The 14,061-nt window shown below is 47.3% G+C and overlaps 1 protein-coding gene and 1 long non-coding RNA gene across 12 annotated transcripts in view; one reads left to right on the top strand and one right to left on the bottom strand.

Moving 5' to 3' along the window:
• The window catches only part of SIK3 (SIK family kinase 3), a 241,726-nt gene extending 231,515 nt beyond the window's left edge, over window positions 1-10,211 (bottom strand). For all 10 annotated transcript variants that reach the window (XM_072822143.1, XM_072822140.1, XM_072822149.1 and 7 more), the window contains exon 1: window positions 9,924-10,211. In XM_072822143.1, the coding sequence (XP_072678244.1) occupies window positions 9,924-10,196 (273 nt within the window). In that variant the 5' untranslated portion in view covers window positions 10,197-10,211. The remainder of the gene's footprint in view (window positions 1-9,923) is intronic.
• Window positions 10,212-10,927: 716 nt separating this feature from the next.
• Window positions 10,928-13,520, top strand: LOC140631022 (uncharacterized). 2 transcript variants are annotated; one of them, XR_012028716.1, is made up of 3 exons: window positions 10,928-11,105; window positions 12,710-12,849; window positions 13,297-13,520. It is a non-coding gene; the product is annotated as an uncharacterized lncRNA (long non-coding RNA). The 2 variants fall into 2 exon arrangements; XR_012028715.1 differs by having other exon boundaries at window positions 12,710-13,520.
• Window positions 13,521-14,061: the final 541 nt, after the last annotated feature.

Consider the following 14,061-nt stretch of genomic DNA (forward strand, 5'->3'; position numbering starts at 1 on the left):
TCTCTGCCTCTCTCTCTTCTCTCTATGACTATCATGAATAAATAATAAAAAAAAAAATTTTTTTTAAATAAAATAAATCAGATCGCTTAGTATCACAAAAAGAACCAGAGGTAACAACACAGAATTTGATGTTATTTCAGGAAGTGCTAGCAGCCCAAGACACACTGGTGAGTCTGCAAAGGAAGAGAAGCTCCAAGGCAAAAAGAGGCAGGGCACCAGCTGACCATGCTGAATATACTGTGGGGCCTTCTCCAGGAAATCACCCACAGGGAGCCTGCATCCGAGAGAACCGTCCCTTTAAAGTAAGGCACTAGAATTTCAATTGCAGGATTTACTTTAGATATACTGAACTTCCTAATAATGAAAAGTTGCAGATATGCCAAAAATAAATTACTTGCCCAGAAAGCTTGTGAAATCTCCTTACCCAGAGACTTGCGAGAATAAAATAGAAAATTACTTGTCTTTAACGTCTTAACTGGAGATAGAAAATTTTAGTCGTAAAATTCTAAGATATATTAAGAGTATAAAAACCAGCTCAGCTCCCATTTTTATTAATCCTGATATTCATTCACTAAATGAGAATTTACAGGCACTGTAAATGCCTCTTAGTAGCCATGGAGAATACAGCAGCAGACAACAGATTAAAATCCCTGCCCTCAAGGCGCCCGGGTGGCTCAGTCGGTTAAGCATCTGCCTTGTCTCAGGGTCCTGGGATGGAGCCAGGTGTCTGGCTCCCTGCTCAGTAGGGAGTCTGTTTCTCCCTCTCCCTCTGCTGTTCCCCCTGCTTGGGCTTGCTCACTCTCTCTGTCAAAGAAATAAAATCTTTTTAAAAATGAAATAAAATAAAATCCCTGCCCTCATGGAGCTTACATTAAATTATCACACTGTGCCTCCTAACAAGCATTAAAACCTAGATTATTTTCTCTCTTTTTTTTAACTTAAAAAAAAATTGTTTCTAGAAATTACATGCATGCCACAAACAGCATCTAGCATTTGGACTGATCCAGAGTAGAGGTTAATAAATATTTTTGAAACAAGACTAAAAAGAACCATGTGGCTGGGTACTGGGGTGGAAGGCAGACTCAACTTCACTATGTATAAATTTATATTTTCTGTATTTCAATGCAGATAGCATCTATTCCTGGTTTTTGATAAATAATTTTTCAAAAGTTTACTGGATGGATGGGTAGGTGGATGAATGGATGGCTGGAACAAGTGAATGAAAAGTTTCTTTACAAAAAATTTTAGTCCCAGGAAATGAGATTAGTTAACCTGAATCTTCACATTTAGTTCTTTGGAAGGGAGCAATGGGAAGTAAAGCACGCTGCTGGTAAGCATGTACATACTAGAGCTGAAACTAGGCAGAAATTTGAAAATTCTCAGAACTTCCTAATCAAAACCTAAATATAGTCTAAGACAACTGGCCAAAAGTATCCAACTGAGTGAGCGCAGCCCACACAGACAAGCTTAAACAGGCCATGGGGTGTATTTCTCCTTCCTTTTCAGTTTCTAGGAAATGAGGCTAAGTATTCACAATCTGATTCTTACCTTTCTGACAAACTGATTTCTGACATTAAGTAAGAAGCAGCCAGAGACTCCTTGTCTTCAGTGGATCACACATCTCCTAAAGAGAAATACATTCCTAAACATAACTTCACCATGGCTCATCCAACAGGTGTGTAGTAGCTGAAAGAATTTTATTTTGAACAGATCCAAAACAAGCCCTTTCAAGGTAATACAACCAAGGCTGTTGAGGCTTCTAGAAGACATTGCCTAGGCCAGTTATTTAACAATTATTTATTACATTAGGACAAAAGCCTATGAGAATGTATATAATTTTCATTCTCTGGATGTTATCAGTTATCTACGTGACAGTCTGTCTATCCTATTAGGCCAAACGGAACCAAGCTTCTCACTATTTGAAGGGGGCAGGGACTCACCTGATGAGTGAGGTCATTCACTTGGGGAACAGGCATAGCTCTTAGTAATCTCTACACCCAGTGTAGGGCTTGAACTCACAACCCCGAAATCAAGAGTTGCATGCTCTACCGACTAAGCCGGGCAGGTGCCCCTGGGTGTAACTCTTAGACCAGAAAGTAGAACCATGTAAGAGGAGCCCTAGACAACTGGTTCTCTTGACCTGTGTCAGTAGGGTATATATCTTCGTGAATAGTTCTCTTAATGAGTTAAAAGATAGCACCATGCCCTAGAAATTGGTAGTGATCTGGTAAGTCACGAGTCCATGTCAGAAAGGTACTTTCAAAGACAGACCAGACTAGCCCAACAGAGCAAAAGTATAATTACTCATATTCCCTGGGAGTAAGCTAGATATAGTGGTAAAAGAAAACTATATAAGGCAGACTGTGTTTATGGTCATTGCCTTTTCTGTGTTCATTGCTTTCCTTTTTTACTTCCTTAGTATTTTGAAAGGCTTTTTTTTTTTTTTACAGATTTATTTATTTATTTAGAGAGAGAGAGAGAAAGCACGAGCAGGAGGGGCAGAGGGAAAGGGAGAGAGAAGAATCTCAAGCAGACTCTTCACTGAGTGCAGAGCCAGACGCAGGGATCGATCTCACAACCCTGAGATCATGACCTGAGCAAAAAAAACAAGAGTTAGATGCTTAACCAACTGTGTCACCCAGGCACCTTACAAAAGGCTTTTCTGATCCCTCAGTCAAGTCAAGGGGGCATAAAGGGGTATTTGGTAAGTTTTAAAGTCCATGGAGGGCTGCTGGTAAGTGACAGAGTGCAATAATGCCAAAAGGACAAGTGAAATACAGTGTTGGTATATTTACTCTTCCTCCCTACTTGGGAATTTTTCCTCTAATGGCATCTCACTTTCGGAGTCTGTTTTACCAGAAATGATAAATCTCTTAGACTTTAATTAGTAGATAAATCTTGTTTCTTCAATAAAAGATCAAGACGGCGAGGACAAGGTTTTCAATGACTGGTAGAGTCAGGGTAGAGTTAAGTAGGAATGCCTGTTTCAAATTCCAACTCCCCCATTAACTAACTGTAGGTTTCTGGGCAAAATGGGGGCGGGAGCAGAAACCAAAGAGACAAACTCCAATGGATAATTGGTCCAAACTCCTTTAATTAGCACCTAAAAGCCTAATATCCTAAATTCCATGAAGTCCATATTTCTAGACTCTGGGAAAGAAAAAGCTGGAATAGAACATGTCTAAGATCTTTTCTGTGTCTCCCCGCCGCAACCACATCAGCAAATATTGTTGGCTGATCACGTTCAATTAATGTGGGAAATGTATGTCATTCACGTTTTTTTTTTTTTTTTGAGGGGCATTAGAACGGCTTTATTGTGGATTTAGGCCAGTAGCCCCGAGGGCCCATGCCATCTAGTGCTCCCCAGGGGTATGCGTGGGTGTGGGCAACAAAGGAGAACCTGGGTGAGCACCTGGAGAGACACCGGCCTGTGCTAAAGCAGATCCCCGACAAAAAAAAATGGAACCGAGAGCCGTGTGCAACATCCAACCATCCAACTTCCAACAGAGGTGTACGGGGGATGGGGGTGGGGGCCCACAGGGGAGTTGGGGGCCCGCAGGGGAGTTGGGTGCAAGAAGAGGCAAGGGGTAAAGGGGCCGCTCAGTTTCCCATGGCCAGTCTTGGGGAAGAGAGCCAAGTCCTCCAGGCTGACCCCAAGATGCTGGGGTGGTTGCCGTCCCAGTGACACGAAGTCTCTGAAAGAATGTAAGCTGTTAAAATTGAACACCTCTCTTATCTGAAGAAATGCACTAGAAAAAGCATTTTTACCCTTAACCATAAAATAAACAGCATGAATTTTTAAAATCATAATCAGATGATACCAGAGCTCTGCTGTGATATCCACTGATGCTGCTCCCATTTCATACTCAATTCCATCAAATGGCTATTGGACCTACATGTTTTGGCCCCTAACTTTCTGACCTCACCCCTTAATATCCTCCTCCTTATTGACAAAGCTCTAGGCACCATGACCTTGAGTCTAATCTTTGGATAAACCAAGCTCATTTCTATCCCAACACCACTGTACCTGCCATTCCTTCTGCATTAAAAATTCTCCCAAATCTTCTCAGGCTGGCTTTTTCTCATCCTTCAAGTATTAGCTCAAATATTATCACCTTGTGGGGCACCTGGGTGGCTCAGTTAAGCATCCAATTCTTGATTTTGGCTCAGGTCATGCTCTCAGGATTGTGAGACTGAGTCTGTCAGGCTCTGTGCTGGATGTGGAGCCTGCTTAAGATTCTCTCTCCCTCTCCCTTCTGTCTAAAACATAATAATAAAATGGCCATTATCTTATAAAATACATATATACATATATCTCATCACTATGGAAAGGCATTCCCTGACAATTCTACCTAAAGCAGCACTCTTCCCTACTCTCTAGCCCATTTATTTTCTTCATGGTATTCATACTATATGAAGCTATTTGTTTACATGTTTCTTGTCTGTCTCCCTGCATTAGAAAGTAAGCTCCAAGAAGGCAAGAGCTTTTGTCCCTGTTGTTCTTGGTAAATTCAAGAGCCCAGGATAGAACCTGACCCAAAATTTGGATTCAGCATATACATGCTGAATGAATGGATGAATAAGGAAAAGGTTCCATCCCTGTGCAAAGGTGTTTTTGATGTTTATTAGAACTATAGAGGTTCTGGTAAGTAGAGAGCATTTCTTTTTCCCTTCAAAGCATCCATTTTGTTCTCTTTTATGCCGTGAACTAGAAAACATTCGCCAGATTGATGCTTGGAAAATGAAAACAGCACTTCTGGCACAGAAATAACTAGTCTGGGCACCTCTGGCTTGAGCCAGATCTATGACTTTCTAGGGAGCTGGCACCAAAGTCAGAATGTTAAAATAAACAGCTTTGATGTTGAAAGTGGAATACTGGTATTTTGATTCTGGATAAACCAGTCCAAATCAATCTTAGCTCTTCACAAAATCTCAACAAAGTTAGTAACCCCATCACAACTGTATCAAAATGAAGTCTTTCAATAGTCATTTTTAGATTATCAAAGATGGAACTATCCTCCTCAAATGCATCTAGTATAATCTTCCTTTCATTTTCTTTTTGATACAATTCTCTTTTCTATTTACCAATGAATCTTGCTTTCAGCCTTCTCATGAGCATAAGCATCATCTATTCTGTTCCATTAAACTCTTCCTTAGAAGTGAAAATACTAGCCCTTGCCCACTCTGAGTCGTTCCCTTTCATGAAAATGAGTTTGCAGTAAACCACACAGCACACACATATGTTATGGCTGGTCCACATTTGGAATGGGGTCATGGGGCAAGATGTTTTCTCTGTGTAATATCTAAAGTTAAGAATCCTGACCTTGGCCTTCTAAGTAGCACACTGTGCACCCAAATGCAAAATGTATTCTTAAGTTTGCAGGAATATTTCTTCATATTCTCCACCAGACTTAAGTGAATCTCTGGAGGGGGAAGTACACTCCGATAAACTCTGTTCCATCACCAATATAACAAAGAGTAGTTACACAAACACACTAAGAATTTGGGGTGGCCCAAAGCAAAAGCCACTATTAGTCCATTTTCATTAGACAAGTCTCACAATTGCTTTTAAAAAAAAAAAGGTTTAGGGGCACCTGGCTGGCTCAGTCAGTAGAGCGTGTGACTGTTGATCTCCGGGTCACGAGTTCAAGCTCCATATTGGGCATAGGCTTACTTAAAAAAAAAAAAAAAAAAAAAAAAAAACCTTAACTAATGGAAAATTATGTTTTAAAATGTCAATTTCATTAAATTAGCCCATAGTCCACAGGAGTTCAACCCAAATATCTCAAAGTGGCAACTGAAATAATAGCTAATTTTTTATCCTGAAAGCGTATCATGAAGATGACATCTTCCTACCCAAAACAAATGGCGTTATGTATTCATGAACTGTTCCAAACAGATGAAAAACAAAAAGAGGGGAGCTCTGTCCTATTCATCTTTCTTACTACAGCAGCTGCTGCCGCTGCTATTCACCACATGCCTACTATGTGCTAGGCACTGTTCCAGTAGCTTCCCATATGTTATCTTATTTAATCTTTATAACACCCAAACTTGTAAGTACCACTGCCATCTCATTTTACAGATGACCACATCCAAGCACAGAGAAGGTAAATAATTGATCAAAGATCATCCAACTATTAAGCAGAAGAGGATTCAACCCCAAGGCAGCTTTACCAAAAGCTCAAGCTCTTACCACAATCCAATAGCAGGCAAGTGATACGTATGTGTTGAAATAACACTTTATAAGTATTTGACCAATGGCTCTTATAGTCAGAAATATGCTGAAAAACTGCATACAACATATATCTGCCCTTTGTTCCCATTAATCCAATCAGTAGAAGTATAAGTAGGCAAAGGAGACAGACTATAAGCAATCTAAAAGCACAAAATCTTTTTTTCAATCTCTTTAAACTTTACAGTGTCCTACTGAGAAAGCACACTGAGAATCTCAGACTAAGATTTCTTTAAAAAAAAAAAAAAGGAAATCACAGAAGGTAGGACAAAGACAACCAGGGTGAGCTGCTGACCAAAGTGTGTCACCGATGAATCTTCTCTCCTGTTACCTGTTTGTTCTGCAATGATGCTCTAAGCAATGCAGAACTGCCAATATTAAGTCTGAGCCCATGAAGGCCGTGCTGTAAAAGTCACCAGCATCCTAACAGGAAACTATTTCCTCTTCTCTACTGATTCTCTTCAGCCCAGGGTCCTACTAGAAGAGGTTTGAGAGTTAACAGAATTTGGAAAAGAGCTACCCTCACCGCTTATGGTTGGACAGAGGGCAGTAGCTTAATAAATGAAGTTTACTTTAGCCTCTTAGTCCTTGGAATGGATAGCGTGTGTGAGAAAAGGTGATCCTAAATACTTCTCTGATGTTCAGAAAGCTCTGATAACCTACCCTCCTTCAACCAATGCAAGTATCTTCTGAATTACCGGAGTCTAATTGTTAGACACGTTTTTGTTTTTGTTTTAAGATTTATTTATTCATGAGAGACACAGAGAGAGGCAGAGACACAGGCAGAGGGAGAAGCAGGCTCCATGCAGGAAGCCCGACGTGGGACTCGATCCCAGGACTCCGGGGTCATGTCCTGGGCCGAAGGCAGGCGCTAAACCGCTGAGCCACCCAGGGATCCCCCTGTTAGACACGGTTTTAAGAAAAACCCAGACCATTCAGTGGCTTACAGGGGAAGAGGAGAAAAAAAAAAAAAAAAAAATCACAGACCTCTAAAAGATGAAACAAAAAATTATAGATTCTAGAAAGAGGTGGGGGGAAAAAATAGCTCTCTTGGTTCCAAGTGACCTGACTGCAGAAGTAAAATAAACACTGCAGTGCACGGAGAGAAAAATCTATCTCCCTGAGCAATTGAAACAGCAGCTTCTGCATCTACTAGTACCTAGCTAGGCACCTTCTTTGCCATTATATAACCAAACCATGGCCTTAATAGGCCATCACACTGTATGTCAACAGCTGTTAGGCACATCTAAGCTGTCAGCATTTAAGAATCCCTTCCAAAGTGGATTCAGACAACCATGGAGCAGGCCAAAATATGCTCATCGTTCACCCAGAGCACATGACAACTCCTTGTGAATTAAGCTTCACTCATGTCGTCAGAGTAATTTAAGCAGCAAAAGATAGGGCACTTGTAACTGTAACTAGGAAATTGCACACTGCTACAGAAACACAAATGAGCGCTGGTGTGGTCCTCGCACACATGCAACTCATTGTCCAAGCCATTTCATTCGGTATCGTTCAGGATTTCAAATATTTCCATACATACGCATTACATAACTGCACACCACAAATGATCAAAGATAAAAACCAACATAAACAGTGACACCCGTGTATAAACAAGCTAATGTTTAAAATGCTGCTATCCTAAAGGACACCAAGGCCTCGGAGAAAAACCAAGAAACACACACACACACATAGGGAAATTAGAAAGCAAGCAGATCAGCCATAATTAGCCACTGGCTTTGCTGACTACTGAAGATAAAAATGTCTCTTTTATATATAAAGCCAAGAATCAACTGTTTGCAATTACATTTACAAAAACATACAACCCTGTCACAGATTTTTTTTTTTTATCAATATTTTGGTGTATCCAAGGGCTGTAAGACACAAAATTCTTTAAATCATAGATACCATAAACCAGGAAACCAATTAAGTTCATGGAGTCCATCCCCCAGAGGTCAGAGCAAAATAATCACAGGAGCTCAATGTGATTACTTAGAAGAGAGGGGGAGGTTTAAAAAAAAAAAAAAAAGGAAATACTGAAACAAGGAACAAAGCTCTCGAACAACTAGTATTGTTTATAAACATAACTTTGGCTTAGCTAACAGTAAATAGAACTGTAAACACCTGGGTGTGCATGGGCGGGGGGGGGGGGGGGGGGGGGGGGGGGGGGGCGGGGAAGGCAGAGACGCACCAAAGTCTTGGCTCAGTCTAGTCCCCCTCAGGGTCTGAGGGTGACATCAGAGAATCCTGGACTTTGGTATCTCATTCAGCTCAGACCTGCAGACTTGAGGCCCTCCCATAAAAACTGACAAAAAGGCTGAAGGGGGCCCCCCAGAGGAAGTGAAACTGACCAATCAATTTTCCACAGCCACCTACCCTGCTACCCTGGTGGAAAGGGCCCCTTGTAGGCTCTGACAGAAAGGAGGGAAAAAAGGAACTTCAGGTTGTGAGTGAGCAGGAGAGAAGGCCTAGATAAGTTACTGGCTTCTGAAAATAAGCAATTGCCATAAAAGCAAAAAACAAGGCAGGCGATGATAAGGGCCAGACTGAGGAGGTGAGGAATTGATGTGGCTTTGGTAGGAAGCAGCAGCAGCAGCTCTAAGGGTGCTTCATCAGGTTGAAGGAAAACACAAACTGCAGTTTTAGATATAATGAATGACTACACTGAAAGTATTCATTCAAGTGAGAGATTGAGCAAAGCAAGAGATCTGGAGTACAAATGGGCTTTGTGGGTCCTCTCAAGACCAAAAGATTCCTCCTGAGGACTCTGGTTCCAATACTTCCAGTGAAGAAGGCTACCCCACATTTCCTCAAAAAAAAAAAAAAGGAATTTTACATGTCAAACCGTACATGTGTACTTATGTGCCTTCCTAACTGACCTTGGCCCATTTCACTAGTAACAGCTCCGCAAATCCCTGGAGAACCAAAGGGCCCAAGGAGTGTACTGATCCTCCAGGGTCTGGGTTCCTCCAACACCTCCTCCGTCACCCACCGGGCTTCCCCCACCACCGCCGAGAGCCCACCCCGGGGCTCTCTGAAAGCCCACGATTCCAGACCCTGCAACAACTAAAAATAAAGCAGCAACCCAGCTCTCCCGAACCGCTTACCCCCTGACTCCCTAGTGCCGTCACGACCCCGGGCGCCCTGGGCCTCTGCTCCCTGAGCCCCTTCCCGCGGAGGAGCCACGCGATCTGCCTCCCCCTCGTTTCCCCGTTTTCTCCGTCGCCTCCTCCAACGATCTCGGGGCCGTCCCCGGGCTCCGGCTCCCCGCCGCGACCTCCCATCAGTCCCGGGCGACCAAGCGCTGCCCGGCGTGTGTCACGGGGCGCCAGGACCCCGCACCCCCGCAGCCCCGCAGCCCCGCGCCCCGGCATGCCCCGGCCGTCCTTGGTCCTCTCCGAAGCCCCCCCGCGGCCACCCCGCGGTCCGCACCTCCTAGCCCCTGCCCCCGTCCCCCGGGGGCTCCAACTGCGGGCTCCCGGGGCCCCCGGCTTCGGGGTGCGGCTCCGCCAGGAGTCCCAGAGCTCCCCCGCCGCCCCCCGCAGCCCCGGCTCCGCAGCGTCGGTCCCCGGCCCCGGCCGCCCGGCCCCGCGCCCCGCGCCCCGCGCCCCGCGCTCGCCCCGGCCCCGGCCCCGGCCCCGCGCCCCCGCCCCCGCCCCCGCCCCGGGCCGCGCTGCCGCCGCGCCGCTACCTTGGCCTTGGTGACGAGGTGCGTGGCCCGCTTGACCACCGCGAAGTTGCCCTTGCCGATGGTGCGGTCGATCTCGTAGTAGCCGATGCGCGCAGGCACCGGCCCGCGGGAGGCCGGGGCGGGGGGACGCGGCGGGCCGGCCGCCGGGGGCACGGCAGCGGGGGCGGCCGGCGGCCCCGGGGCGGGCGGAGGCAGCAGGCGGCCCGCCGGCCCGGCTCCCCCCGCCCCGGCCCCGGCAGCCCCGCCAGCTCCGCTCGCCGCCGCCGCCGCCATCTTGTTGTGCAGTGAAACCTCCCGGGCCGCGGGGAGCCGGCGGGGGGGAGGGGGCGGGGGGCGGGAAAAGCGGGGGGGCCGGCCCACGTCACTCCGGGAGGCGGGGCGCCCGCGCCGCCGGGGCCCGGCGCCATGGCAACGGCGCGTCACGTGCCGACGCGCGTCACTGCCCGCGGCCATGGCAACCGTGACGTCACCGGCCCGCCCGCCCGCCCGCCCTCCCCGCGTGGGACGGCGGCCCGGGCGCTGGCTCCCGGGCGCCCCCCTCCGGGGACGGGACGGTGCGCGCCGCCCGCCCGCCGCTCCGGGACGGCCGCCGCGCTCGCGCTCGCGGGCGGGGGCGGGGGCGGGGGGGGCCGCGGGAGGTGCAGGCCACGGCGCTCCAGGCCACCCGCCCCCTTCAGCAGTCGCCCGGCCTCCCGTGAACCAAAGTACTGCCCCGTCCCCGGAAACCGCGGCCTCGTCCCCCTTTAGCCCTCGAGGCCACCCAGGCAGGAGCAGCCGCCGCGCCGAGGAAACCGTCAGCAGGCCGGTGGCCGGGCAGGGCAGTTCTTCAGCAAGATTCCTTCCAGCAGCGCAACTGCCCCGCGGCCACCGGGCGCCCCGTCACGGCCCGCGGGGTGGGGGGCGCGGGGGCGGGGCCGCGCGGGGATGCGCTCCGCCGGGGGTCTCCCTCCGCCCGGCCTCCGGCGACCCTGCAGCGGGGGGCGGTCCCGGCGGTCCCGGCCGTCCCGGAGGTCCCGGCGCCGCGTCCTGCTCGTGTCGCTGCCGTGACCCGACGAAGCAGCTGCGCGTCGTCCAGCAGGGCCACGTCGTGCTCAGGGACGAAACCGTCTGTTAGGCAAAATGAAGAAGCAGGTTCTGGCATCATGATTCCCTCCCCACGGGGACCCTCCAAAGACATCGAAGGTGACCAAAGTGACGCTTCCAACAGTGAATCTCACACTCTCTCTCTCTCTCTCCTTCCTCTGCCATCCGGATCCCCCAGGGCCCCTCCTCACTAGCTCCGCGCTTTCCCTTCCACTTCGTCCCACGGCTTCTATTAACTAGATTGATTTAATTGCTTTGGGGGGGGGCGGATAAGAGGGATAGGCGATGGGGCTGGCAATGGCAAGGTGGCCTTTGGCAGCCTGGGGGGTGCTAGAGACAGGGAGAGGACTGAACGCTCCAGTGTTAAGATGTGCTCAGTCCGGTCCGGATCCATCCACCTGGACGTCTGCCTGTCTGTGCGGCGGAACTGTGTCGTCAGGTGACCGCATGTACCATACCAAAACTGACACCCAGGGCACCGTGAGTGTGTGAGGAGGAGGGAGCCTATTGACTCTCTCTGACCCAAAAATGTTTACGAGCGCGTCCTGGCTCCCCATCTGACTATGAGTAATGGCTGGCACTAGGACGGGACAGAGAGGTCATCCCACAATTGTCTTGCATCAGTTCCCTGGTTGCTGTTCCAAACTGCCAACACAATTAACAGTAATTGGCTGCTTGACTAGCACGTAAGGATAAGGATGCAATGGTCCTCAGCTTCTTGTGTTGGTTAAGCCCTTGCCTTGGTTGAGCTCATTCAATCCCAAATAAATGATGGGGTGTGCCCAACCTCTCTTAGCACTTCATGACCTCACTCACCTGCCTGTGCATTAGCTTTAGCGCTGCACTCCAGAGTCACAGTTTTGCCATCTCCCTGGGGTGGGGGGCCTCAACAGAGATCTTAGCTGGCTAGTAAGGCAAGGGGAAAAGAATCTTTTACTGGGGAGGAACAGAACCAAAACCATTCTCACCAGGGTCTTCACAGCCTCTCCTCCGCTCACAGATATCATTGAACATCCAGTACCACAATTTCTGGCACTCTCTGGAGGGTGTCAAAAGCAAGAAGCTTCTGAGGAGAAACTGGGAAATGGAGCATGGGTCAGTCTCACTTCCAAAGAGGAAAGGCAGATCATGCTGGTCCCTAATAATGACCAGAATATGTATGCTGTGTGTTAGATTATTTATGCTCCCTGCTTATAGGGATTGAGGCCAGTAGATAGTGTGTCCCATTGAGAGTTGGACAAAGACTTGCTCGAAAGCTCCCTGAAGGGTTCTCCTTGGTAAAAAGAACATGGAAAACTGGGGAGGGCACAGAGCAGCAAAAATCATCAGGGAACAAGGAAAATAGTTTAGATGTATGCATTTAGAAAGGATTTCTTGAGTGCTAAGACTGAGGTAGGCTTGGGGAGGAACTGGCAGTCAGTAATAACGTGTCGGGACGCTAAGCAGTTTACGTAAGTGAACTCACTTAATCCACAACAACCCTGCGAAACACATTATACTATTCTCCCCATTTCGCCTATAAGGAAAATGAGGCACCGCAGGATTGAGGCAATTGGCCATGGTCATACACTCGAAAGTGGTAGAACTAGAATTCAAACTCAGGTGGTGTTCTCTGGAGCCCAAGAGCCCTCCTGGACTGGATTATACATCTGGCAAGGGAGGAGCTGGTAAAAAAAAAAAAAAAAAAAAAATGGTTTCTCCAGAAGCCCAGGGTGACTGAACTCAGTTTAGACCCAGGGACGAAGAGGACTCCAGGAATTCTTGAGAGCAGGATGGAGTTGGCACGGAAGCATAACAAACAGCAAACTACAAAACAGACTGAAGTACCCGGGAAGCTTCACCTGTAAGTAGCACCGGAATGAGACTTGCTGGTTAGTGTGTCCTTCTGCTGCCTTTAGAAAACAGGTTGGAAGGTGTGTCCCTGCAAACTCCCCTGGGGGGAAGGGGGCTAAGTTCCCAGAGTCCCTGCCATCACACATGGAGGCAGAAAACTAGCCCCCACCCAGCCCTCACCCAGCTCCATAACCAGCTCACTCTTTTCTAGAAAAACAAGAGACTTTTTTTTTAATAGGCAAAAGATCGATTCAGAGATGAAAATGAGATATCTTCCTATGTAATGTCATTGGGTCTTGTTTCTAGAATTTGAAAGGGCAAGCCAAGGCATGGCTTGATGGATACTGTAGGCCCACAGACCCTAGAAATGATGGAGAACCTCTGAGGACCTAAGGTCTGCCCAGAAAGAAATATAAGCAGTAGGAGGTAATTCATTAACTCTTTCATGACTTTAAAGGTGCTCTTAGCTTATCTGCAGAGCAGTTTACCAGTGACCTGGAAGAAAACTGCAACCTCACAACACAGCTCCAAAGATTCTCAGAGCCTTGAAGAAAGTCCAACCCTCACTTTACGTTGGCCCAATTTATTACTACTCTGAAAAAAAAAAAAAAAAGCTAATGTTATATGAGCAGTCAGTTGATAGAAGGGCATCATTCAGAAATGCTGTATGTCAAAAAGCAATACCATATTTATATGCCACATATTGCCAAACAAGGAAATTATTACCCAGTTATAAATCCTGCCATCACATAGTAATCAGGACACTGATCACATTGTCCAAACACTCAATGTTCCCTGGTTCTCTGGAGGAGTCGAATGTGTGCCTTTTCTTTGTGAGGGCTGTGTTCTGCATTACCACTTCAGCTATGAGGCGGTTGCCTTTCCTCCTTCTATCCCAGATCAACCCAGTCGTGTCCAAATGCTCCCCCTGGGTGTCTAGGCAGCCAAAGTAAAGTACATAGTCTCCTGTTATAAAAGATCTTGGGGAAGGGGCTTAAGAGAAGCTAAATAAACTTTCACTCAAGGATTTTCTGTTCAGCTTGCCCACATTTTTCTTTTAACTGGAGCCATTCGAGCTATTACACCAAACTTAAAAAATTATCCATACTACTTGCCATATGTTCTAGGATGTGGAAGCAATTTTAGAGTATTATTAATCACCCTTTAGATCATCCAAAAGATCTTTAAGTATGATTTCTTTTCAAGGTTTTCTGCACTCTTC

Source organism: Canis lupus, chromosome 3 (assembly GCF_048164855.1).
Source record: "Canis lupus baileyi chromosome 3, mCanLup2.hap1, whole genome shotgun sequence".
Lineage (NCBI taxonomy): Eukaryota > Metazoa > Chordata > Mammalia > Carnivora > Canidae > Canis > Canis lupus.